The sequence below is a fragment of the Vitis riparia genome, chromosome 2 (genome assembly GCF_004353265.1).
Source record: "Vitis riparia cultivar Riparia Gloire de Montpellier isolate 1030 chromosome 2, EGFV_Vit.rip_1.0, whole genome shotgun sequence".
Taxonomy (NCBI): Eukaryota; Viridiplantae; Streptophyta; class Magnoliopsida; order Vitales; family Vitaceae; genus Vitis; species Vitis riparia.
In genome coordinates this window covers 72,766-100,011 of record NC_048432.1, presented here as the reverse complement: position 1 = coordinate 100,011, position 27,246 = coordinate 72,766, and the positions used below count along the sequence as shown (strand labels likewise).

The 27,246-nt window shown below is 31.1% G+C and overlaps 1 protein-coding gene across 1 annotated transcript; it reads right to left on the bottom strand.

Annotated features, from left to right (window-relative positions):
* Nucleotides 1-22,751: 22,751 nt before the first annotated feature.
* On the bottom strand, nt 22,752-25,005 carry LOC117905473 (probable carotenoid cleavage dioxygenase 4, chloroplastic). The gene has a single exon (XM_034818386.1). The coding sequence runs from the start codon at nt 24,841-24,843 to the stop codon at nt 23,044-23,046; it is 1,800 nt and encodes a 599-aa protein (XP_034674277.1). The 5' UTR covers nt 24,844-25,005; the 3' UTR covers nt 22,752-23,043.
* Nucleotides 25,006-27,246: the final 2,241 nt, after the last annotated feature.

Here is a 27,246-nt window from a genome sequence, read left to right as displayed (position 1 = left end):
CTCTTCAAAGACCACCTTTCTCAATGGTTCTCTCCCATTTAACTCAACATCCTCAATAAATTTAGCATTGCCCGTTTCAAAAAAGGATCTAGTTGAGGAGTCATAAAACTTGAAACCTCTCGATCTTTCAAAATACCCTACAAAGTAGCAGCTCACTGTTCTAGAATCCAATTTCTTTTCATTTGGTTTGTAAGGCCTAGCTTTAGCTGGACAACCCCAAACATGCAAGTGCCTAATACTAGGTTTCTTGCTAGTCCATAACTCATGTGGGGTTTTGGCTACTACCTTGCTTGGGACTATATTCAAAATGTAAACTACAGTTTTGACAGCTTCGCCCCAAAGTGATTCTGGTAAGGTAGAATGACTGATCATACTTCTCACCATATCTTTAAGAGTACGGTTTCGCCTCTCTACTATACCATTTTGGCTTGGAGTCCTCGACATGGTGTATTGAGGAATGATACCACACTCCATCAAATATTTGGCGAATGGCCCTAAACGTTGTTCACCGAATCCGTCATATCTACTATAATATTCACCTCCACGGTTAGATTTGACGGTCTTTATTTTCTTGCTTAGTTGGTTCTCAACTTCAACTTTGAAATTCTTGAACACATCCAATGACTAAGACTTCTCATGAATCAAATAAAAATTGTCATAGCGTGAGTAATCGTCAATGAAAGTGATAAAATATTGTTGTCCATTCCAAGAAAGAGTAGGAAATGGACCACAAATGTCCATATGTGTCAATTCCAAGACGTCACTGCACCTATTGGCATCATTTTTCCTCATATTTCTTTGTTTACCCTTAATGCACTCTATACAGACTTGAAAGTATGAGAAATCAAGTGGATCAAGAATTCCTTCTGACACAAGCCTTTGAATACGTTGATTTGAAATATGACCCAAAGGTTTGTGCCATAACATTGATGAATTCTCATTTTTTTAATTTCGTTTAATGCCATAATTACTTGAATGCAAGGTTACATTTCCATTAGAGGCCTTTAAATTCAATTTGTATAATTTGTCGGTTAGACTACCTGTACCAATAACATTTGAATTTAGATAAAGACTAACCATTCCATTTCTAAATGAACAATAATATCCACATTTGTCCAGACATGAAACATAAATTAAATTTCGTATAAATGACGGAATTACAAAAGTTTCTTCCAAATCCAAAGTACATGCAGAGTCTAATTGTAACCTAAAAAGACTAATAACCTTCACTGCAGCCTTGTTGCCATTTCCCACATAGATGTATCTTTCACCATCAGTTGGCATTCGACTCCTTAGGTAACCCTGTATTGTGACACTTATGTGAGTAGTTGCACCCGTATCTATCCACCAAGTGTCAGTAAGCACTATAGCTAAATTAATTTCTGAACAAACAAAGTTGAGAAGTGTACCTTTATTTTCACACCAAGCAGCGTATTTCATACATGTCTTCTTCATATGACTAGCCTTCTTACAAAAGAAACAAATGATCTCCTTATCTTGTTTCTTCTGCACCTTTTACTTTGATGTCCCAGAAACTACAGTTTGTTTTCCTTTATTGTCCCTCTTTCTTTTCTTGTTGATACCAAATCCCTAAGATGTGGAAGCCAAGTGAGCACTTTCCAATTTTTCTTGTTTCAATCTCTCTTCCTCTTGTACACACTGAGCAATAAGCTCATTCAGAGTCCATTTTTCTTTTTGTGTGTTGTAACTGATCTTGAATGGACTAAATTGTGTAGGCAGAGAGATCAAAATCAAGTGCACGAGTATGTCTTCTAACAACTCTAACTTTAGTGCCTTGAGTCTAGTCACAAGATTGGACATTTCCATTATGTACTCCCTTATATTCTCTTTCTCTTTGTATTGCATGAAGACAAGCTTACTAAGAATAGGGCTTGTCTCAACCTTTTCGTTTGCAGCGAATCGGTTTGCAATTGGTCCAAGAATGTCTTGGCTCGGGTTTCCTCAGGTGTTGCACTCCTCATAGCTTCTAGAATTGAGTGCTTCATTATCATTAGACTCATGCGATTGGATTGCTCCCATTTTTCCATAGTAGACCTTTGCTCAGCAGTGCTGGCACTAGTAAGGTTTGGAGGGCGATTATCTTTTAATGCATAGTCTAAATCCATGCACCCGAGCACAATTATAATGTGTTCCTTCCATTTCTTGAAGTTTGTGCCATTAAGCATAGGAATGTTATTAACATTTGCAGATATAGAAGATGTTGAATTCATAACAATAAAGCTCACAATCAGTCACAAAAATATCATACATATATGAATAAATAAAAAATTTAACATATATATGTATATGCATGTGGGCCTATTACAAGATACCTAGCACAAACATTAATATTCAGTCTTTGGACAAAAATATCAACTTGTAAATGGTATCATTTTCAAAATTAATTCATAAATATTGACAATAAAATCGAAACAATATGCATGTCTTTGGACTGACATACAACATGTAAGATAAACTTTATATGTCACATATTTATGACTACTTTATTTATTATTATATTAAAATAATCTTCCTTTGGGCTGATTATTTTAAATAATAATAATAACATGTTTATATATTATAAAATAAATAAATTATATAATATAAGTTATTTTGGCAACAAATATATATATATATATATATATATATATATATATATAACTCATATATTTTAAAAATATGAAACATAAATGTAACGAGAAATGGTAAATTCCTATTGCATAATATCTTGACCATGAACCTCCTTAAAAGCAAAGCAATTATGTCAATTCTTACGAATCACCAACACCTTTCATAGAATGTAATGGTACAAAAAACTAGACGAAAGCCCCACCAGTTCTTAATTCAATTAGAGCTTTAAGAACAACAATTCATTAAAGAAATCTTCACCCAATCCTCACACTCATGCACATAATGCAAACTCGCACCATCTTCATGGCGGTGCATACTACCTATCATAAAAAAAAAATCTAATAGTGGTGCACGTTGGTGGGCTTCATAACAAAGCCAACAAACAATCACTTTGGCCACACCTTCCTTATATTTTCTTTATTCAATTATTTTATTAACAATTCCACTCTTATACTACCTTCTGATAAAACATAGCACAGTCTGGTACTCATTTTCATAAATAAATTTTTTTTTGGGGTCTCATTTAAGGACCCATCATCTTAAAACTCAAACTAAAAACTAAGTGGGCAAACGACGTCCGCGGTGACATCGGTAGTGCCGCTAAAACGGTGGTGGCAATATCCTAAAACAACGCCTGGACGGCGTCGTCGAGCCTCTTTGATCACCTGAACGGTGTTCTGGACTGGAGAACGACGCCAAAATAGTGTCACAGTGCCGCTCCGATCACCAAGATGGCGCTAGAACAACACTTCTCCAAGCGGTCGATCTCCAAAACGGCGTTCTCCCATCGCCAAACGACGTTGGCGCTAGAACCAGCATCGCAACGACAGCGGCAGTGGCACCCACAGCGAAGCTGCATCGGAAGTGGCACCAAATCGGTTTTCTGTGACCGCCGAAAGACACCAAGATAACGTCATCTTCTCCGATCGTTAACGACGCTGAGAATGGAGTCACAAGAAGCCTGCAACAACGCCTAAAATGACGTTTTTCACCGGTGTGAGAGGCACAACAACACGGTGTTCTCAACCCTCCTCTAGGCAACGTCATAAGGATCCAATGTTTGAAAATATCAAAGGCTTTGACGGATTGGGTTGCATTGTATTTTACAAAGAAACATGTATTAAGAATTAAAGATGGCAATTTCAAAATGATTAAACATGTCTGCTCTGATACCAATTGATGAGGACTCCATTTTGCATCCAATAACATACTGGGATCGCATGTTTAAATCATATGAAAACTTATGCCAGACATCATTATGGAAACGAACGAACCTGAGTCCTTTTTTGCTTTTGATGAAGAGGTATAGATCTTCTAAGGTTGTAGAGGACACCACATTTCTCTGTACTCTCTTTGGCGGCGATGGGAAGTGGGAGAGAACGGGTTCTGTTCTTATTCAAAAGATGTGATGATTTCAAGAACAGACACTTAGCCTTATATTTATACCCTCTACGCCTTAGGGACCTTACCCTTTAGACTATTGGGCCTCGCGAGTCTTAGGCCCATCATCTAAGACTCGTTATGGCTCTAGGCTCTACATATGAGGTGGCCCATATTCTACATCAAATAGAAATCATATATATATATATATATATATATATATATATATGGATAGCTAAATCCTAAACAATCGTTAATATGATGTGGGTCCACATTTATTCTAACAATCTTCGCATAGGTAATCATCATAAAACAGTTTCTGGTATATACGAACAAGGACGTTTGAATGATCAATTTGGTGGAGAGTTAGTAGAGTTAGAAAACACAAGACAGCTGAAAGGAACTGTTGCCTGGCTTATCCATAAATCAGGTACATATTTCAATCTTTCCACATCTGTATGTTCTTTAATTAATTTGTCCTTATGTGATTTTGGGCCTAACATTTGGACCTTAATAACAATAATAACAATAAAAATTAAATGGCTTTCACACCTTTCACTAAGATATTCCTTGTAGAGATCCTAGTTGATGCAATGTCATACAATTCTTTTATGTCAATTTATACGACAATAGTAATCATAACAAGAAAATAAAATAATAAATAACTAAATAAATAATTAAATTAAAAAAAAAAAAACTAGATACATGAGAAATGTCACTCAAATCCAGAATTGAAGCATGGAACTAATACTAGATGAAGAAAACTTGTCGGTGAACATGATTATACACACACGAAATAGAATAAAAAATTGATTTAGTAAATTGGTTAAGCAAGAGTTACTTGATTTGTCCTCAAATAAAGAATGCTTTTTGATTGGAAATTGAACTAAAAGAATAATTACTTCCAGCTATATGCCTGATAGTCCTTCATGTTTATTGACATAAACATAGTTAGATATATCAACAGATTGCAAAGTGTGTACCATGAAACTAAGTTTTCTTCAATTTTTTTTATTATTTTATAAGCGTGTTGATAGCATTTTTGTATAATACTATTTTTGTATTGATGCGACAGTGTATCTATTCTATTTTTATACATTATGCTATCACAAATTGTTTTATTAAACATTGTGTTTTACACCACGTGTTGAACTACATACACTTGCGTTTCTATTTTAGTATTTTTACTTTTGTGTGCACATTTGGTTACTTTATTTTACCACACGCATTTAAATGACACCATTTTGTACAAGCTACACGTTGTTAGTATTTTTTTTAAAAAAAAAAAAAAAAAATTGTTACTACTATTCACTACAGTTTGCTTTGCTTTCTTCTTAATCACTACACAATGAACTATTGCAAGTAATCTCATAACCCACATTTGCAACAACATCACAACTACACAAGCATCTAGCATATTATATTATATTGCTCTTCAACCTTTTTTTTTAAAAAAAAAAAATCTATAAGGGTGTGCTGAATTTGTTTTACTATAGTCGTTTACATGTATTTTTGACAGGGTAACAAGTGGAATAGCTACTTTATTCAAATTCTTGTACAATGTTTATTTTATGCACACACTATTCATTAGTTTTTTTTTTTTTTTTAAGCTATGTATTACTATTACTTCACAACATTGATACACTCTCACAATACCTAAGATGAGTAATAACAGTGCATATCATCTGACCATTGCAATTGATATCATAGTGATATACTTTCAACACATACATCATGGTGCTTTCATTGATAAAAATTAATTACTTATTTATTTACTTCTACCATTTATTGATTTAACATCAAAATAATCATAATTATTATTATAAACTAAAAAGAAGTAAACTAATTAATTTTTGTTGAAATAGTACTAAATAATGAAAATAACTTTTGTGAAAAAATGATTCAATTGCTACTTTTCCATAGTTCTATGTTGCTAACTAAATCTTTGCAGGACTCAACCCAATTAAGTGAAAAACCTTTGGTATATCGTTTTGTGACTTTATTTTGCAATGATCACAAAGTATCTTTTAATGCCCATCAAAGCTAAGTGCCCATTTAGGCAAGATGCCCATCAAGGCCAAGTACCCATTAAGGTGAAATACCCAACAAGACGAAATACCCATCTAAGTGAAATGCCATGAAGGTCAAGTGCCCATCTAAGCAAAATGGCCATACAAAGTGAATTAAAAAAAAAAAAAAAAAACCATGTTTAAAACTTGTTTTCTCTTAAATTCAAGCCAAACCTTGAGTTCTCAAAGAAGACAAACCCCATGATAAAATGATGCGATGATACATGACAAGAAGTAATAGTACATAATGATAAAAGAAGAAGACACTAGTTTCTAAGTTTGAAAAACTTATTAGTAAAACTACACATTAATTTGTCTTAGTTACACAAACTCCCGTACAATCACATGTATGAGTCAAAGCCATATATTTGCTAACACAAACTTGTTTAAAAGTTCGTTCACTAGTCGATACGAGCTTAATCGAATACATAAAATGAGACTTCCAACTTGGTCTCATTACAAACCCATTAGAAAAAACACCTACTATGGGGGTAAATGATCCTTATACAATAAAAATTAAAAACAAATCACCTAAAAACTCCTTAACAAAGCTTACATATGAGAAGTAGATAAACTTCACCAATAGACAAGAATTGAATTCAAGAAATGTGGGCAAACTTTTCCACAATACCAAAAATTGAATTCAAGAAAATGAACAAACTATGTTCAAGAAGAAACGAATTTCCCTTATTCTCGAAAACACGAGGGTTTCTATTTTAAAAGAATATTTTCTGTTGAGTTACATCCTTTAAGAATGAGACATGTGACTAATGATCTTCATACAAAATAAGATGGCTGCAAAAACGAAAAAAACAAGTGACACTACATTAAAGAAATGTTTTGACACTAAAGAAACAATATGCCACCAAACAATCATTTAAAGTGCCAAAGTATGTGCAACACATGGTTAAAGAACAGGGCCACAAGAGAAAGATCATTGTTGATTCGATCTTTTCATGCATGAAGCCACGTAAGGCATTAGACGGGACAAGGGGACAAGTGAAATGGAATAAAGTACCTAGACATGAAACTTTTGTGTGCTCACTAACACAGAAGTTCGTGTCCTTTTGAAAATGAACTAACCATGTTCTTATGAACACGACCTTTCGTGTTCTTGAGAACACAATATTTTTATTTTAAAGGAATCATTTTAATTGAGCTATATCCATTGGGAAAATGCCACATGTCACATGTTTGAACTTTTATAAAGGAATAATGCTCTAGAGAACGGGTTAATGAGTAACCAAAACATCTAGTGCCACTTTGGCTCGATTTGTCCTGTTATGATATTGGACGAGCATTACATTATGTTCGAATTTACTTTTATGGATGTCCGAGTAATTGGTCCATCAGTCGTGTAAGTCTACCCAATTGATCTAAATTCGACTTCTTCATCAATAAGAGAAAAACTAATAATTTTTTAAACTACATTTGATTAGTTGAATAGGACAAAATAAGAGTCTTATATCTTAGGATTAGGATATCATATAGGATATCTATATATTATTGGATATTATATCTATGTCATATGTTATGTCTGTCGTTTGATTTGAAAAAAGAATTAAAAATAAAATAAAAAACATATCGAATTTCACTTTTTCATATTTGTTTAAATTAGAACTTATATTGCATCATAATATTTTCTAGCAAAAAAATATGATATCTCTCTCATATTTAATATTATTTAGAAATCATTCCACAATTTATAATTTAATAAGTAATTCTCATTTTTTTGTTAATAAATTATCTAAGCTTTATAAATAAATAAAAATTATATTATGTTGTTAAATATATACACTACATATATGTAATCCTCTTTTTAAAACTAAAAATTTATTTTTTTTTACAAAATACATTGTAAAAATTTGAAAAAAAATATTGAAAACTTTTTATGAGAAAAATAAATTTATGATCCATGAGATATGTACATCTCATATCTCAACTTAGGATTATTCTATCCTATATAGAGAGGATGTAAAAAAAAAAAAAGTTGAATAATATATATATCTTGACACTTTATATATCTAATATTTAGTTGAACATAGGATATGATAATTGATGAGATAACTTACGCTATCCAATCTTCGATCAAATATGAATTAAAATATATTATCTCACTTTTTGTTTTGTCTCATACTATATTCAGTTAACCAAACATATTCTAAAAGGACAATTTTAAAAACCCTAAGAATAAGATAAAAATAAATAAATAAAAAAGACTCTTAAAAAGCGAGTAACAAGTCAAACAATATACTCAACCTAAAAAGTAAGCTAGTAATAGCATGTAATAGGTGAGTTGACAAGTTGAAATTAGAAAGGCAAACCATAAATAACATATAGTAGCTCAAATAATAACATGATGTGAAAAGGAAAGCTAAAACTAGAAGGGCACAACCTTACAACTTACGGCTTATTCCTCAAAACATCTATAACATCTATATATTGTGAGTATGAAATGAACAATACAAAGGGGTATCATGTAGAAATAACTAGAAAATTCATTTCAAGCCTTGAATCAATAGGTTGCATGCAAAACTATCCTAAAGATCTCTATATCTATGCAACAGAAGCATTGATCATACAAAAAAAATATAAATCTAAAAGAATAAAAGCAATACCTATGAGTTGGATGTTCCTAGATTGATTATAGTCAATGAAGAGGTTAGTGTAAATCTTGAATGCCTCTCAATCTTCTGCCTAATGACTCTCTTTCATGGATCCTAGCACGTGAGGATGGTAGAATCCTTTCTTTGGGGATAAAGGCTAGGGTTTCTCTCTCTGAAAGACTAAATAGAAAAATGATACAAGTTCGAGGATTTACATTGATAGAAACCATGATTTACGCAGCGGAAACAAATCATGATGAAACAAGCAAGGAGGCAAGCCAAAACCATATGTAAAAGACTGACCTTTTTCTCTGCTGAAAACTCCCACAATCTCCTACAATCTTCTGCTGTTTACCTTATCAATTTCCGGACTATGATTTCTGAGTGGGCAAAAAAACAATAGCTAGGGTTGTGTCACTCTCTTTTCTGTTTCTAATATGCCTCTCTTCGATGGGAAGAAGACCGCTTTCTTAGAAACTCTTGAGCGTATAATTTGCTTCAAGAAACAGATATAAGCGTGACTCTCTTTCCCTTAAAATGCTCATTTTAAATAAATTAGATTATCTATTTTTAATTAAATAAAATTTAATTAAAAACTAATCTATCATTTATTTAAAACACATAATTCATGTATAGTCCAAACAATTAAGGCACAGCAGGGACCGCAGGAATAAAATTAACAAGGCTACTAATTATAATAAGAATTCATACAGGACCAGTATATTCTCATTATAATTAATCACAAATTATACCACTAAAAATTCATGATTGAACTCCTTATTAATCTTACAATTCCATTACATAATAATTTATGTTTCCCACGTTAAGATTACAGATGCTATTTACATCAAACAAATTACTGACAATTTATTTGAGTAACAATAGATCTTCAAGATTGTCGCTTAACTTAGTTCATGTGTCAGATAAAAATCCACCTGCAGGGTTTACACTATGAAACCTTATAAGCTTACTTAAAGTGCATCATCAATCTCTATACCGAGACGTGGATTCAATCATTATTTAATACATCGCAAACATAAAGCGTCTTTGTCCAACTCATCGAGTCTTATCGCTCCAATAAATGAAACTCACTCTTTAATGAATCAAAACACAAGACATTTTATATTTGCTCATATTAATTAAATCATGATTAAAAACATAAATCTTATTTCTAATGTCCTAGAGAATATGTTTTAACAGTCAGTACAAAACATCCATTCTCTACTTGGTCTAGTTAGTTATATATAAAATATACTAACACAATTATTATTAAATTATGCCGAAAGATTAATTTATCTAATGCAAATCTCCAATTAAATACAAAGAAATAATTGTTTATAGAATGACATCATAATAACATACTATTAAATTCACGCTTATGCATGGTTAATAGTATATCTCTATCATACATAGGCAATAATGAAAACATCGGTAATTAATGATATATCAGTATTTCCATTTTAAGGATATATCGACGAATATTTTGATACAAAATATCAGTTGACCTAAAATTGATTAGAACTTATAAAAATGTAAGAAAAAACTCATAAAAATAAAATTAGAAGTATAATAGATATTTTGAAATTGTTTTGTTCAATAAATTGATACATGTATGATATAATTTATCATATTTGATGATAATATTGTATGCGTTGATAAAAAATATATGAATTTTATAAGTGTACATTTATTATTAAATTATATCAAATATTATTCGACAATAATATTGTGATATTTGATTATAATATGTCTAATTTAAAAATGTATTTAATATTAAAATGATAATCCATTTAATTCAATTTTATTAAATGATATAAAATAAATGATGATATATGTATAATTTTTAATATTTAATTAATATATTAATGATAGTAAAAACACTATGAAGAAAATTATCACGATAATTTTTTATTTTTGGTATTCAATTAAATGAAAATTTTCATTTAATTATAAAATAATTATAATTAATTTGTTATTTAAAACATTCTTTTAATATTATGTTTATATGATGAGTTTTAGTCTATATATATTTGGTGCAACATATATAACAAGGGACAAGCTTGGTGAACCTTTTGGCTAGGGTTCGATTCCCCTCAATAGCATAAAATTAGAAAAATTTTGAAGTTTGATTGCCTCACCCGCCCGCCCGCCCACGTTGACCTGCGTTAATCGCCCAAAAAATTGTGAAATATTGGCAAAATTCTCAATAAATTACCGAAACATTACTATCTCAATATTTCTCCTATATATTGTGTCAAGGTCCACTGAATCACGATATTTTGGCAATATGTCATCAAAATATCATGATATTTTAATCATTGTATATAGGCTTAGCTAAGGGCTTAAGTGACTTGAGCCTTTTTTTGGGCTTGATTCACTTAATCTAGTCTACTAGAATCTAATTAAATAATTAGCCCTATTGGGTTCAAATAATTAATTAACCCAATCTAGAAAGGAAATTTATAAGCTTTTGTGCAACTTTGTATATTTACCAAAATACCTTTTATGCACACATTTGAGTAAAGAACCAAAGTATCTCTCAAATAATGTGTCACCAAGGAATATGAGTTTGAACGGGGACCATTCGAACCCATAAGAAAATATTGGATCCAATTATGAAGTTAACTCAACATTTTACTATAGGTAGTCAATTACATTTCAGTAATATATGATATTAAATTGAGATACTGAACTTGAATTCGTGACCTACTAACTACTTCATGCAAACTTCTCCTGAATTAGTGTTTGTTATCTAACAAGGTCAAAAGCTATCAAAATCTCAAGATTACCTCTATAATCCTTGAGTCTTAGACAATCTTATTATGTAATCAATTGATACACTCTACCTCTTTAAGAGCACATGTCAAAATCCACTTAAGGAAATACCATGACCATAGTTTTCTTGATCACATCATCGTATATCTTTTAAGAATACCTATTGTCACCTACCTTAATCAACAATGAGCCAATACATAGGGAATATATGATCATCTTTGAGTACCTATAAGTTAAAGCCACTGAAGATCTCGACACTAACTCAATATTCTCTTAAGGTTAAGAGCTCATATAGTGTGGTAGCTTGGTGAAATTATGACTACTTGATAGTCAATGTCATGACTCATCGTAGGTTCTATCCAATGTGTAACCATACACACTAATACACTCACTATGAGAAACCCATCTTGATCATCAAGATAAGTCATGCTTCCAATTATAAAGTAATGCACTACAACATCAAATGGATTACCTAAGTCTATGAATCAATTGTGAAATACTCATCTACTTGTAATAAACTCATTACTCGGATCTTTTGTGCAACTCTTAATATAGCTAAGTCATGTACAATGCAAGTAATCCAAGGATTGAATGCTCAACATGAATAATGCATGAAAAAGTTAGTAAGTGAAAATTAGGAATTATATTATAAATAATAATGAAATCCCATTTATTGTTACATCATGTCATTCTTTTAAGGGCTATATCCTAACAGCTCAGTCTTTCACCATTTTTGCCAATCTTTACTTAAGAATTCTTCTCCTCTTTAATATATCATTGCCTTCTTTATTTGACCAATTTGTTGTGCATACGAAAACTTCAATGTCAACATCTTAGTGTAAGAACGTGAAGATAAAATAATCCACACATTAAGATACATGTGGTTTTAATGTAGTTTTGTCAACATGTCTATATTTACAAACCAGAGAGATTATTTCACTTTGCTATAGAAAATATTACCAACAAACCAAATATAGCTTTTAGGTATTTAAATATCATATGTTTCTCTGCTCCTTGTATCTATACTTTGAACCACGAGTCTCTTCTCTCCATCAAGTGTCTCCTATTTTTTTTATACATATTTATCAACAAGGTATAATCTTTACAAGTGTATCTCCATCTTATAACATTTTTCCCTCATGACTTAAAATATTTATAGAAATATACCCAACAACATTCCTTATTATAATTGGAAATATAATATTACAATAACATATCAATATAAGAAATATTCTCTTCAATATTCTTTATAAAAAGTAACATATACCATTTAGAAATTTAAGATACGCTTCAATAATCTCCATTTCGGATCAAATTCTATTGAGTCAATCTTTCATCTCTATTGATACAAGAAACTTGTCTAAACCAAATCTTTACATTAAAATATATTTTTCTTGTATGTCACACTACAATTTCCTTGTGTGTCACACTACAATTTCCTTGTGTGTCACACTACAATTCCTTTCATACACCAAAATCCTATTATGAGGATTTTCTCATGTGTTGTGGGTTTTAACTGTTCAACCACTTCATGTTTCCACCTTTCAAGATTTGATAACTGAAAAAGAAAAACTATACTTATTATGGATAATGAAAACATGCTTCTTATATCACATTCCAATTAGAAAACAACTTACCTCACTTTCTTTTAGAATATTCTTATGCGCTTTGTTATATTTGGTTCTTCTAAAAATTTTCAATCAAGGCTTTGATACTAGTTTTTATGCTAATAGAGGCTTGATTAGAGCCACAAATTGAGCTCTAATGGCACATATAATAGGGGATTATGCAAATATAAAGACTAAATTCACCCAACTTAACTTGAATTGTTGTTAAGACCCTATCCATGGACCTAACATATATCTTAAGCTAAATCTTAGGTTTAAAGGATGAAAAGGATGCAAGTTGGAAAAGTCATTTTTAGTCATAGTAGAAAAAAAAACTAGATATGCTTAAAACAAGCTCCAAGAGTGTGAAGCATGATGAAAATTGTGACAAATGAGAATGGAGCAATTCATAGCATGGAAGAAAGAAATGAAGGTTGTGGAAAAAGTTAGAGAGCAAGCAAATAAGAGAGAGAGAATGTTGAAGGATATGGCTTAAAGTTCATACATTCTAATTGGAACTCAAATTTTGAATGGCAACATATATTATGAGTTTGAGCTTAAATTTGGAGTACTTCCTGAGGTCATTTTTGGGCATGCTATATATCGTTTTGAAGCTCTAGAAGTCAAAAATCCAACACTTCAAACAGTGTGCAAAACATAGCTAAAACAAGGAAGACATGGATGATTGAAAATAATTGGTAAAAGAAGAATAAAAGGAGTGTTAATTTCGCATGAACATGCAAAATTTCAAATTTTCGCATGATTGTGCGGAATAAACCAAAGAGATCACTTTTATAGTAGCTCGAAAACCTATGGAAATCAATTTCACATGAACATGCGAACTTTCGCACAACCATGCCAAATACACCAGAATGATGTTAGAATGCTACCAATCCATTTATATTTTGCATGACCATGGGAAATGGAGCATTCTGATGTGAATTTGACATCTTTTCATTAAAGACTCTCATGACTTAAATTTTTACAACTTTTATTAAGAGCCCTTGATTTGGAAAGAAGATTTCACATGTTCTCTAGGATATTGTCATATGTCAACTTAACTTTTAACCTATAAATAAGGCATTAAAGTTCCTTTTTGGGAGTAAGGGAATTATTGGATGTTCTTGGATCTTCTTGGGGAAAGAAGATGACATTGAAGATTCTTGGTTTATTTTCTTTATATTAATCAATTGTTTCTAATTTCTTTTATTCAAGAATGGTTCTTTATTCTTCTTTTGTGGATTATGTGAATGAAATCACTGCCATGAGAGGCTAAAAAGTCATCTTGGGGTGTGAAACATGAAAACCTAGGGTTAGAGCCAAGGGAAAACAATGGGTTAAATTGAACTAAAAATAGAATGAATGAAGGGTTGAGAAATAATAGATGAAAATAGAAATACCCTCTAATGTTAATTTGAATTAGGGGATGTTATAATAGCCTATTCCTTGATACTAAGGATTCTTGGTAATTCTTGATCCCTAGTTATATGAGGTTTTGTTATTGTTATCGAACCTAAGAAAAATCCACATAGAGTGGTAAAGGCCTAACTCCTAGTCCTAAACCCAATTTTCATACCCATTCATCTATTTGGTATTTTAGTATTGGAATAAAATATTAAAAGTTAGGATATGGATGCAACATTGAGTTATGGAACTCAAGTTAATCTCATTTGACCCTGTATTTTGAATACCCTAAGAGTAATTAAAATTAATACCTTTGTTTCGTCTGAGGCCTTATACCCAAAATTGGATTGTGGAACCCCAAATTTTAAATTATTTGAATTACAAATCAATCATTCTTTTACAATTTATTTAGGTTTATTTGATTAAATTCAATTTTATTCAAATCATTTGACTTTATTTTATTTTTCATTCAATAAATTAGATAAAAAGCAATCATTTAAACTTAGTTTGACAACTTCCATAGGCCAGTCCTTAAGAACAATACCCGGAATACTACAAAAGTCATAGTAACTCTCTCTAGTTTTTCTTAGTCAGAGTTACTACGTAAGAAGGCTTAATATTTTGGACAACAGAGAATTGTAGTCAATGCTTCATTTCCAATGTGATAGTGCATAAATATAAAGATAAAATAATTTACATATAAAGATACATAAAGTTTTAACATGGGTTGGTTATCCATGTTTATATATACAAATGAGAAACTTGCTAGGAATACTTAGATATCTCCATTCCCATCCTTGTACTCTTAGGGTGCTTGCAATTCTTTCCTAAAACTCTCTAAATCTAACCACAACAAAAGCAATAACATTAAAAACTTTAGATCTACATAGGAAAGAGGCCATACCTATGATCTGGATGTTCCCAAATCAAATTCAATCCAATGAAAAAGCTTCACAAACATCGTAGATATCATAAACCAAATGACCTTCCGTTTGATAACCTTTTTTCTCAGATCTAGGCATTAAAAGAGGTGAAATCCTCTTTAGAGGATGGAAGTTAGGGTTCTTCTCTGGATTATAGAATGAATTCTTAAACCCTCAAGGTAGTTTACATAGGTTTCCTTGTGAGCTTAAGTGACTTGAGCCTCTCTTAGGCTTGGATCACTTAATATAGGTCACTCAAGTCCTAATTAATTAATTAAACCTATTGAAATTCAATTAATTAATTAACCCAATCTAGAAAGAACATTCATAAGATCTAATACAACATTATATTTTTACTAAAATGCCTTTATGCACACATATGAATCAAGAACTAAAAAATCCCTTAACAAAAGTGTCACTAAGAATATGATCTTGAGTTAGGACTACTAGGACCCATAAAAAAAGATTGGCTCTCTCAAAATCCAATTCTTAACTTGATTCAACATTTCATTATAGAGTCAACTACACTTCAGTATCATAGGATATTAAAACAAGATATAACTTGGGTCTGTAACCTATTGTCCATTATATGCAGAATTCCTATGAACTACCAGTTTATAATCTAAAGAGATATATGTTACCAACCTCTTAAGATTACCTCTCCAATTTGAGTCTCAAATTCTTCTATTTTATGATCATGTAACGTACTTTAACTCGTAAATAGTATATATTAAATTCCAATTAAGAAATTACTATGACCATAGTTTTTTTTTATCACATATCCTTAGGATCATCTAAGTAACACGTTGTCTTAAACCCATAAGATATCATGACATCTCTATCTAGAATACCTATTGTGATATGACTTAATCAATAGGGACCTAATTTGTACAAAATGCATGACCACCTTAGGGTCTCACCCATAGGTTAAAGCCCTTGATAACCTTAGCATTAGCTCAATATTCTCTTAATGTAGAGAATTCATATAATTTAATAATTTGGTGAATCATGACTACATCATAGTCAATGTTATGATTCATCGTATGTCCTTGTCCAATATATAACCATACACACTAATACATTTACCATGAGAAAATCATCTCGATGAACAAGACAAGTTATACATTCAATTAGGAAGTACTGCACTATAATTTCTAATGGATTTCCTAAATATATGAATTGACTATGAATTATTTATTATCTTGTAAGGAAATCATTACTTGAATATTTTGTGCAACTCTTAAAACACTCAAGTTATGAATGCTCAAATAATAATTAATGCAAACAATGATAGAAAATGTTTATTTTGTTACATAATATCATGCTTTAAAAGACTTTATCTAAACCACTATCCTATAGAAAACACCACAAAATGCTAGAAACCAAATATATAATGATTAGTTATCAAAGATTCCATATTCTTCACTCCTTGTATCTATATTTGAACCACGATGTCTCTTACTCAATTGGGTGTCCCTTGCTCTTCATCATGTCTCCATAGCAATATTATAGAAAATATTTTGTATAATATTTTTATAAAAAGGAACATATATGAATTATAAATTCGATACACTTTTCAACACAATTGATAAGAAATATAGAAAGAAAATATTGCAATGTCAAACACAACTTGATGAAAGCTTTACAAGATCCTAGTAGTTGTACCCAAGACCTTCTTGCACCTAGTGTTTAAAGTGTCATGAACTGACGATGAAACATGGCTAATAATATTGACATCAGCGGCAATGGAAAGATGAATGGGAGGAAAAGAAGATTCGATGGAAAATCATTGATTTGGATGAAAAACAATCGATATTGAATGGAAAGAAGAAACGATCAACAACGCCTCATGTTGGTCATCATGATAATTTGTTGATGAAACTTTCAGAAAAACTTTCACATGAAATATTCTTTATGAAATCTTATTTTAAAATTTTTGAATGATTTTTTTAATCAAAATGTAATAAAAATATTTTAATAACATTAATAATTTTATTGGTAGTTTTTTTTTCCAATAAATGAATATAAATAATTAAAGGAATTTAAGATAATTTTAGTAAAAAATTAGATAAATATAGATTGACTAATAAAATTTTGAATATTTTTAAGGTATTTTTTTAATATGAATACTTTTTTGGTTAAAATTTCAACTATTTTATAAATGTAATACTTTTTTATTTTAAAATTTCTATCCACATTTGTATTATTTTATGTTTGACCACTACTATTAGCTCCTTATACATATACATATATTGCTTGATTAAAAAGCTAATTTTAAAAAAATTTACATTTACATTACTAATCGAGTATATATATATATTCAAAATTCATATTTTTTAGCAAATCTTATGTCATTACTTGATATTACAAATTTTATTATACATATATTAATTTCTTTAATAAAATAACTTCAATGCCTATATTATTTTTTTTTTTCTTTTTTTGGACTTTTTAAAAATATTTCTATGAGTTTTAATTTTGTTTTATGATTTTTTTTTTTCCAAATGTCCATGTGATTTTTCCAAAATTTTTGTAATTTGATGATTTTCGATATTTTAACCCGACGACTAAAAGCAACGTCGTTGTGACGTTGATATTGGTCTTTACTTTATTCAATAATTTAGAGTATGTTTGACAATGATTTTAGTGGAAGTGTTTTTATTGAAAGTGTTTCCTTCTATAGTATTTATGTGAAAAACACTTTTATGAGAATCAGAAAAAATGATTCTAATAGTGTTTTTGATAATATGTTGTATAAGTATAAAACCACTTTTAATATTAATAAATTACCAAAAAGGACATACAATTTTAATTACAAAAAGAAAATAGTATGATAAACAAAAAACTTTTCATTACAACAAAATATATAAACATTTATCTTAAAAGAATATATATATATATATATATATATATATATATATATATATATATATATATATATATACACACATTTATATTGTTAAAAAAAAACTAAAAATAATCTTTTTTTTATGATTTAAATAAAATTTTGAAAAATGTTTACAAAGAGAATTGGATTAATAAATAAATATCAATCATGATATAACAAATTATTTGATTATATATTAGTTTAAAATTAAAATTTTTTTATCACTATAATAAAATTTTAAATTTTTTTACAAAAAAACATCTAAATCAATAAAAAAGAACATTGAATAAAAGATAATTTTCAAAGTAAAACAATATATGATTACCTATTAATTTTTTCAAAAAAAAAAACTTTTCTAATTAAAATTAATAATTTTTTATCACTATAACTAAGAAGACAAATGTTTTCATTGCAAAAAAAGAGGGGAAATTATATTCTTACATATTAGAGTCATAATCAAACATCAATGAGATATAAGAAGATTTGTCATTCGATCACGTTCTTCTTCCATCTCTCTTGCATGACGTAAACCATCTTCCTCAACAAGTGAATCCATTATACTCTCTTCTTCATTAAGTGGAGAAGCAACCCTTGATTATCATCATAAAGTTTAAATTTCTTATCCAGTCTAGCATTAATCCTTATGAAGTTGTGAAGAGCCATTGAAGTAATAACAATCTTTACTTGTTTTTCAAGAGGAAAACTATGCATTTCTCATAGCATTCTCCATCTATTCTTCAAAACAACAAACGTTCTCTCAATTGTGCACCTCAAGGATGAATGCCTATGATTTAATATTTCCTTTTTACCTCTAGGTGAACTACCTCGTCAAAAATCTAGAAGAATTAAGGAACAAAACATCAAGAATATATGGTTATCTAGTGTAAACAATGTTTGGTATGATTAAATTTTTTAAATGTAAACTCAGTATTGAGCATCATACAGGTAGATTCTGTAAAGCATAATAAACAAATAAGAAAAAGAAATCCTCAAGTGCAATATTCTTGGTTGAAAAGAAATCCTCATTGGTAGAAACTGAAGATACATACAAAGCCTACAAATCCTAAATTCGATAAAAGATGAAACACACTAATAATACAATAACAAAACATTTTATGTGAAGTCCCAGTAGATTTAAAAATTTGTTAAAAAATTTGAGGTATTAAATTTTTAAATTTTTCAAATTTAAAAATATCAAAAATAATTTTTAAACACATAAGACTAATAAATACTTACTATATTTTACATAAAAATTATTAATATTTATGTGGTTAGAATTCTTTGTATCAATTTTCTGTTCTGTATATAACCAGATTCTATATGGGGTTCTTATGGTTGCTAGAGTTTCTATAAACCATTATCATGCTAAGGACATTTATCTGTATGGGAATATCAGGCTTGATGTCATGGACAAACAATACTATGAGCTCAACACTTCAAAGTTGAAGAGCTTGGGGTTAAAACCAACCTATGGTGTAGACAATACTATGGTCTAGGATGTATAAGATGTATAAGATGTATAATAGTATTAAAACCAACCTCCATCTGGGTGGCGGACCCCTCAACTTGTCTAACCATTTAATGGGCTTAATGACTGAATTGGTCGCTCTATAGTTTTTATGATTCATAAGGGGCCATGTGAAAGCAAGATTGATATAACAATTAACATTTCTAGAAACAAAATAGTCATGCACAATTCAATGGTAATTGTTGTTTGAGGGATAGTGACCTTTGATCTTACTGGACTTGTAACAAAAAAAGGGAAAAAGAATCAATTAAGTTTTGATGGTGACATTAAGAGAACCAATACATATAATCTAGGAAAATATGATAAGTAGTTTCTTCGTTATCATAATTCAGTGGAATTGCATAAAGCTAAGGCAATCATTTGTCTAAGCTTTGTCAAACCATATGTATAAAAAAAGAAATGGATCAAGGAATTTTCTTTTGGATAAAGAAAGTACAAATCCAGAGTGTCCAACTCTATTCCAAAACTAGAAGCTCACTCCATATACCATAATATTTCAACATGAACTTCAACTTCCAAGAATCAAAAGGTGGAAAATATCAACTCTACTAGTCAATACAGTTTGCACAATTCTTCACTTTCAAAGCTTAATTATCATAAACTGTCTACCAATAGACCAAACAAAGCATCATAGCCTGTCTACTCAAAGTAAAAAAGATATCAAAGTCCTCCTAGTCTTGCCTGTCAACATTTGTCTAATGCCCAAAGTAAAATAAAATTTATCCAAATATAAAATGGGCCAACCCACTCAAACATATCTTTATCCTCTGTTGTGGGAAATTCATTCACTACATACATATATATAGGCAATCTTTTTACTCTCCACTACTTTCTTAATTTCAGCAGACATGCTTTCGGCTTTTGTTTGGGTTTCATGAAGTTTCATAGTTGTATGGTCATTTTCATCACACAATGCATCAACATTAGGATCTGAAAAAAGAAAAACAATGCTTCCATGCTTGTTAAAAAGACATAGGAAAACGGAATCATACAAACAAAATAAAAATACCCTCTGAAAACATAAACCATTAAAACCTTGATATATACCCTAAATCAGAAGCTATTAAGCAAAATTATGAGTTGCAAATGATCAAACAAATGACCAGACAAGGATCCCTAATTTTTTCTTCAACCAAAACACCAAAAGAGAAAATGAAAGGAAAATATTCCTAATCTTCTCATCATTTCCTCATTTTTCCCGACAATCAAATTAGAGATTGAAAAAAAAAACCCAAGAAAAACTTGGCGTACCTTGAGAAAACTAGATCAAGAGAGAAAGTAGAAAAGAAATGTATCTTTGACATTTGAAATGTTTTCTTATACTTTCCTCATACTTTCCTAATTTCACCAAACATGGTTTTGGCTTTTGTTTGGGTTTCATGAAGTTTCATTGTTGTATAGTCATTTTCATCACACAATACATCAACATTAGGATCCGAAAAAAGAAAAACAATGCTTCCCTGCATGTTTAGAAGACATAGAAAAACGGAATCATACAAACAAAATCAAAATACCCTCTGAAAACATAAACCATTAAAACCTTGACATATACCCTGAATCAGAAGCTATTAAGCAAAATTATGAGTTGCAAATGATCAAACAAATGGCTAGACAAGGATCCCTAATTTTTTCTACAACCAAACCACCAAAAGAGAAAATGGAAAGAAAATATTCCAAATATTCCTAATCTTCTCATCATTTCCTCATCTTTCCCGACAATCAAATCAAAGGTTGAAAAAAAAACCAAGAAAAACTTGACGTACCTTGAGAAAACTAGATCAAGAGAGAAAATAGAGAAGAAATGTATCTCCAAAAGTTGGAAATGTTTTTTCATACTTTCCTAATTTCACCAAACATGGTTTTGGATTTTGTTTGGGTTTCATGAAGTTTCATAGTTGTATAGTCATTTTCATAACACAATGCATCAACATTAGGATCTGAAAAAAGAAAAACCATGCTTCCATGCTTGTTAAGAAGACATAGGAAAACGGAATCATACAAACAAAATCAAAATACCCTCTGAAGACATAAACCATTAAAACCTTGACATATACCTTGAATTAGAATTTATTAAGCAAAATTATGAGTTGCAAATGATCAAACAAATGACCAAACAAGGATCCCTAATTTTTTTCTACAACCTAAACACCAGAAGAGAAAATGGAAGGAAAATATTCCAAATATTCCTAATCTTCTCATCCTTTCCTCATCTTTCCCGACAATCAAATTAGAGATTGAAAAAAAAAAACCTAGAAAAACTTGATGTACCTTGAGAAAACTAGATCAAGAGAGAAAATAGAGAAGAATATCTTAGACACTTGGAAATGCTTTCTCATACTTTCCTCCTAACCAAACAATCCTAAAACCCAAAACTCTAACTAACATTTCAAGAAAATCATACCTTAAAAAAAGGAAACAAAAAACAAGAAAAGAACAGAGGGTTACCTTTGATCAGATCAACGATGTCGAAAAAGTGGAGTGTCTTTCCTACTGTATAGTCTTGGATGGAGAGCGATGGATGAGGAGAATGGAGGAGAGAGGTATGAGTGAAAGGGAAATGAAGGTATCAGGAATCACTTGGGGGCATTTTTTAAATATTTCAAAATTTTTGAAGTGTTTTTTCACTTGGGGGCATTTTTTAAATATTTCAAAATTTTTGAAGTGTTTTTTTTTTAAAAAAAAATGTCAAGTGATTCTCTAAAAATCACTTTTAAATGTTTTTTAAAATTTTTAAAACTGTTTTTAAAAATTTACGAAACACCTTATTTTCATCACAAAAATACTTTTAAGTGTTTTTAAGAATAGAAACACTTTTAAAAATTACTGTCAAACAGGCTCTAATCTGACTAGGTTATAACTAATTATAACGTGTAATTATATATGGTGAAGCAATTCTACCCCCTGAAACTAATAATGCTTTGATTAACGACCATTTCTATACAATGTGAAAGGGGTATCTATTATGCGCTTCTTCAAATCGACATACAATCAGCTCTGACCGTGTGAACATTTACATAAGATGGCACAGGGCCTTTTTGAGAAGCATTAATTCGGAACTCTCTTGATGTACAATATATACTTCAATGTAGAGTGTACATTTTTATTTTTTATTTCCTTTTGTGTATATAATAAATACATGATATCGAAATAACCAAATTATACGGCCAGTGCGCCTTCTGAGTTGTGAGTGAGAGTGAAGGCTGTGTGGGGTAGCATGTTCAGCCGGATTTTTGTCAGAGTCCTTTAATGTCCCTTTCCCTCACAAACAGTCCATGGAAACCGTAAGGCACCCGGCGAGGCAGCCTCACGGCAGCCACAATATCCAGATTAGGAGTCTTGGCATCCATCACCAAGAACTTTGACTCTCCACTCTTCTCATCGTGCACATACGACACTATGTACCCATCATCCTCCTCCGCCTCTGGATTATCTGGCTCCCTTGCCACGAAGAACGGTTCGCCCCCATAGCACCCTGGTCCATACATCCTGCTTCCCACAATGCACTCCTTGCGCTCAGTTTGGGACACGTCCAGCTTCACCACTCCTGATATCTTGGGCATCGGATTACCCACTGCTGCGTACACGTATTTGTTCTTTTTCCCCACATATCCTGGGTTTATCACCGCAAAGTCCAGATTCCGTGTGGATAGCGGATGCCTCGTCACCATTCCTGTTTTTAGGTCTATTCTCACCATCTCCACCGACGCATGGATCATATCCAACCTCTCCAAGGTATGTTCCACTGATAATATGTTTGGTGCCACCATGATTATAGCATCTTCTTCATCCCAGGCGTTGATGGAGTGCACGATATTGAACCCCGGGACGTTGAACCACCTCATCTCGGACTCATCTTTTGCGTAACGTGGTATGATTCCCAATCTGGGTACTTTGTTCGGCACTGTACCCACCGGCGAGCCTCCGGTGACCATTTCCACGGGGTTCATTCCTATCTGTATGTCTGCAAATATGGCGTATTTTTTGGTGATTCCAAAGTCATGGAGGAACGATGGACTAGTCAGTGAGAAGATTGGGACATCAGGTTGTTTCCTCCCTTGAGCATCGAATCGGAAGTAGGTTAGGAATGGAGGCACTGGCCCGTAACGGAAAGCAAACGCCTCTCCGGTCTCTGGATCTACCTTAGGGTGAGCTGTCATGCTCATGACCAGCTTCCCATCAAAATCATGCCGACCCAGAGTCTCGATATCTCCGTCGGGCTTCAATCTCAAAGAGTAAGGGAGATCAGATTCACCCAAGGCGTAGAGACGGCCGCCGAACAAAGCTAGGCTGGTGTTGGCGAGACCAATGCCATTAACGGGATTAAACTGGCCGGTGAGAATTCGGGCAGCGGACAGTGCACCGCGCGCGGCGGAGGCAGTGAGGCCGTTGAATCCGGAGAAGACATTAGGAAGAATTGGAGAGCCAGCGCGGCGCTCAATGGTGTACTTGTAAGTCTTAACATAACGGCTGCAGAGAATGGCTCGGCCTTGGGAAATTCTGATGGAGTGGAGCATGCCATCGCCATCAAAGAGGTGATAAGGACCACGGGGAAGGAACTGCGGATTGGGGCCGTTGCGAATGTAAGCGCCATCCAGCCATGGTGGGAGCGAACCGTCTGTTACCTCACATTCTGTGGGCGGCAGCTCTTCCACTGGGGCGAAGTTTTGAGAGAGAACGTACCTTGGGTCTACGGAGGACCGGAGTGGAGGGTCTATGAAATTGTTGATGACATCGTCCAGTGCGTTAAAAATGGTGACCGGCAGGGACGGCTCTGCAGCTCCTTTTTTGGGTATGTTTCTGGTTGGCAAAGCAGCTCGTCGGGGTGGTGGTGGTGGAGGTTTGTGGACTTGGGTCTTGGAAGACTGGGATGATGTTTCTGCAGTCAAGCTTTGTGGTTGTTTTTCTTCGATTCTGACGGCAGAGATGTTAAGAGAAGGAATTTGGGGCAGTGATGATGGGGCGATTGGTGGTCTTGTTGTGAGGGAAGGGAAAGTGAAAGTAGATGAGAGGAAGGAGGAAGAGAAGGCGTCCATTTTGTTCGCTTGGATTCTCTTTAGGGAGGCAAATTTCACTTGACTAGACCCTGGTCGGTGAGAGGAGACTCTCCCGGCGGAGACTCGGAGGATTCCTTTTTCTTATGCAGAGACCACCACCATCAGATTCCCTTGAGGATTGAGGACAAAGCCTGTGGACAGAGGGGGTCAGAGAGTAAAATTTATACTTGGAAGTGTGGCACCCCATCATCTACACCTGTTTTAAAAAATAATTCTTAAAAAATGGTGCTTTCAAAATATTTCTTAAAATACGGTAATTACAAAATTATTGATATATTTAGGGTAATTTTTAAAAACACCTTCCATATTTTTCATTTCAATCATGTTAAAAAAAAAATTAAATTTATAATAAAGGTATCTCTTTAAGAAATAACTTTCATAATTCTATAAAATTAAATTTATGTTAAAGGTATCTCTTTAAAAAAAATTTTCATAATTTTTTTATTAATCATACACGCTAAAAAAAATTGAATTTATACTAAAAAAACATTTTTTCTTCAATACCTTAAAATCAAATTTATACTAAAAGTGTCTCTTGAAGAGACATCTTCCATAATATTCATATTAGTCACACAATAAAAAAAATTAAATTTACATTAAAGGCATCTCTACAGTTCCACAAAATTGAATTTATACTAAATGTGTCTTTTAAAAAAACATTTTTCACAATTTTTATATTGGTTGCCTATAAAAAAAAATTAAATTTATATTTAAAACGTCTTTTGAAAGAAAATATTTTAATATAAATTTAATTTTATGGAATGATAGAATGTGTCTTTTGAAAAAAATACTTTTAATATAAATTCAATTATCTCAATAGATAACATATACAAGAATTATTAAAGACGTTTTTTTAAAAGATACTTTTAATATAAATTTAATTTTATAAAATTGTAGAAAATATCTCTTTAAGGAGATATTTTTAATATAAATTTAATTTATTTATTATGTAATTGATATAAAAATTATGAAAAAATATCTAGACTTTTAATATAAATTTGATTTTATAAAATTATAAGGAATTGAAAAAATATTTTTAATATAAATTTAAATTTTTTTAACGTGTTATTGATATAAAAATGATGAAAAATATGTCAAGACATATCTTCTATAGTGGAAAAAAGTGTCGGACATTAGAAAGTATTTTTCAATTTACTATATTTTAAAAAATCCGTGCAATTATCAAAAAATCCCATCTACACTTGGCACTTCTCTTCTGGTGTTGCAGGTGTTTATCGCAACTTGTTACTAAATATCTCTCTTTACGTCACTGCTGTATCTATATATTCCGCGACAGGTCACTTCAGCATTAATTGTCTCAAATAATGCCGAAGCCCTTCAATCACATTCCTCAGTTATTAATTTTGAAGCTACTTAAAATTTTAAAATAGAGAACCACCTAAAAAATCTGAAGCCACCACTCACCTTAAAAAGCATTACCTCACCTCGGAGCTTCCTTAAGAAGCAATATGCAATTGCATCTAAGGATAAAAATATAAAAAAATAAGAATATATGTCGATTTTATAAATATATCAAATATATTAAAGATATATCGATGAATATTTTTTTAAAAAATATCAATATATGATTAAAATTTATAATATATATAAGAAAAACTTCATAAAAATATAATTAGAGGTATAATAGATATTTTAAAATTATTCTATTAAATAATTTGATATATGTATAATATGATTTATCATATTTGATAATAATATTATATGCATCAATAAAAATATGAATTTCATAAGTGTATATTTATTATTAAATTACATCAAATATTATTTTATAATAATATTATAATATTTTATTATAATATGTCTAATTTTAAAATATATATTAATATTAAAATTATAATCCATTTAATTCAATTATATTAAATGATATAAAATAAATTATGAGATATGTATAATATTTTAATATTTAATTAATTTATTAATGATATTAAAAACACTATGTAGAAAATTATTATGATAATTTTTATATTTTTGATAATCAATTAAAAGAAATTTTTGTATTTAATTATAAAATAATTATAGTGAAGTTGCTCTCTAAAATATTCTTTTAATATTTTCTTCATATGATAACTTTGAATATATATTTTTAGTGCATTATATTTAACAAGGGGCAAACTTGTCCTTTAGTCAGATAAGCTGAAATCGTCGATATATCAGGAAATATCATCGATTTTTTGCGATTTCTCCCGAAATTTTTCCAAAACGATATTTCTCTACAAAATATCATTTTCATACCCTCCGATACGCGATATATCGACGATAAATCACATATATTTAGCAATATTGTCTTCCATGCTTGTATCTTAGCCCTGGTACTCTTGTCAAAGGTCAAAAGCAAGTCAAAAGTAATAAATAAAAGCTTGC

What these genes read in the sequence shown, in the direction of transcription:
- LOC117905473 (XM_034818386.1), bottom strand. Translation starts at nt 24,843, where the DNA reads ATGGACGCCTTCTCTTCCTCCTTCCTCTCATCTACTTTCACTTTCCCT.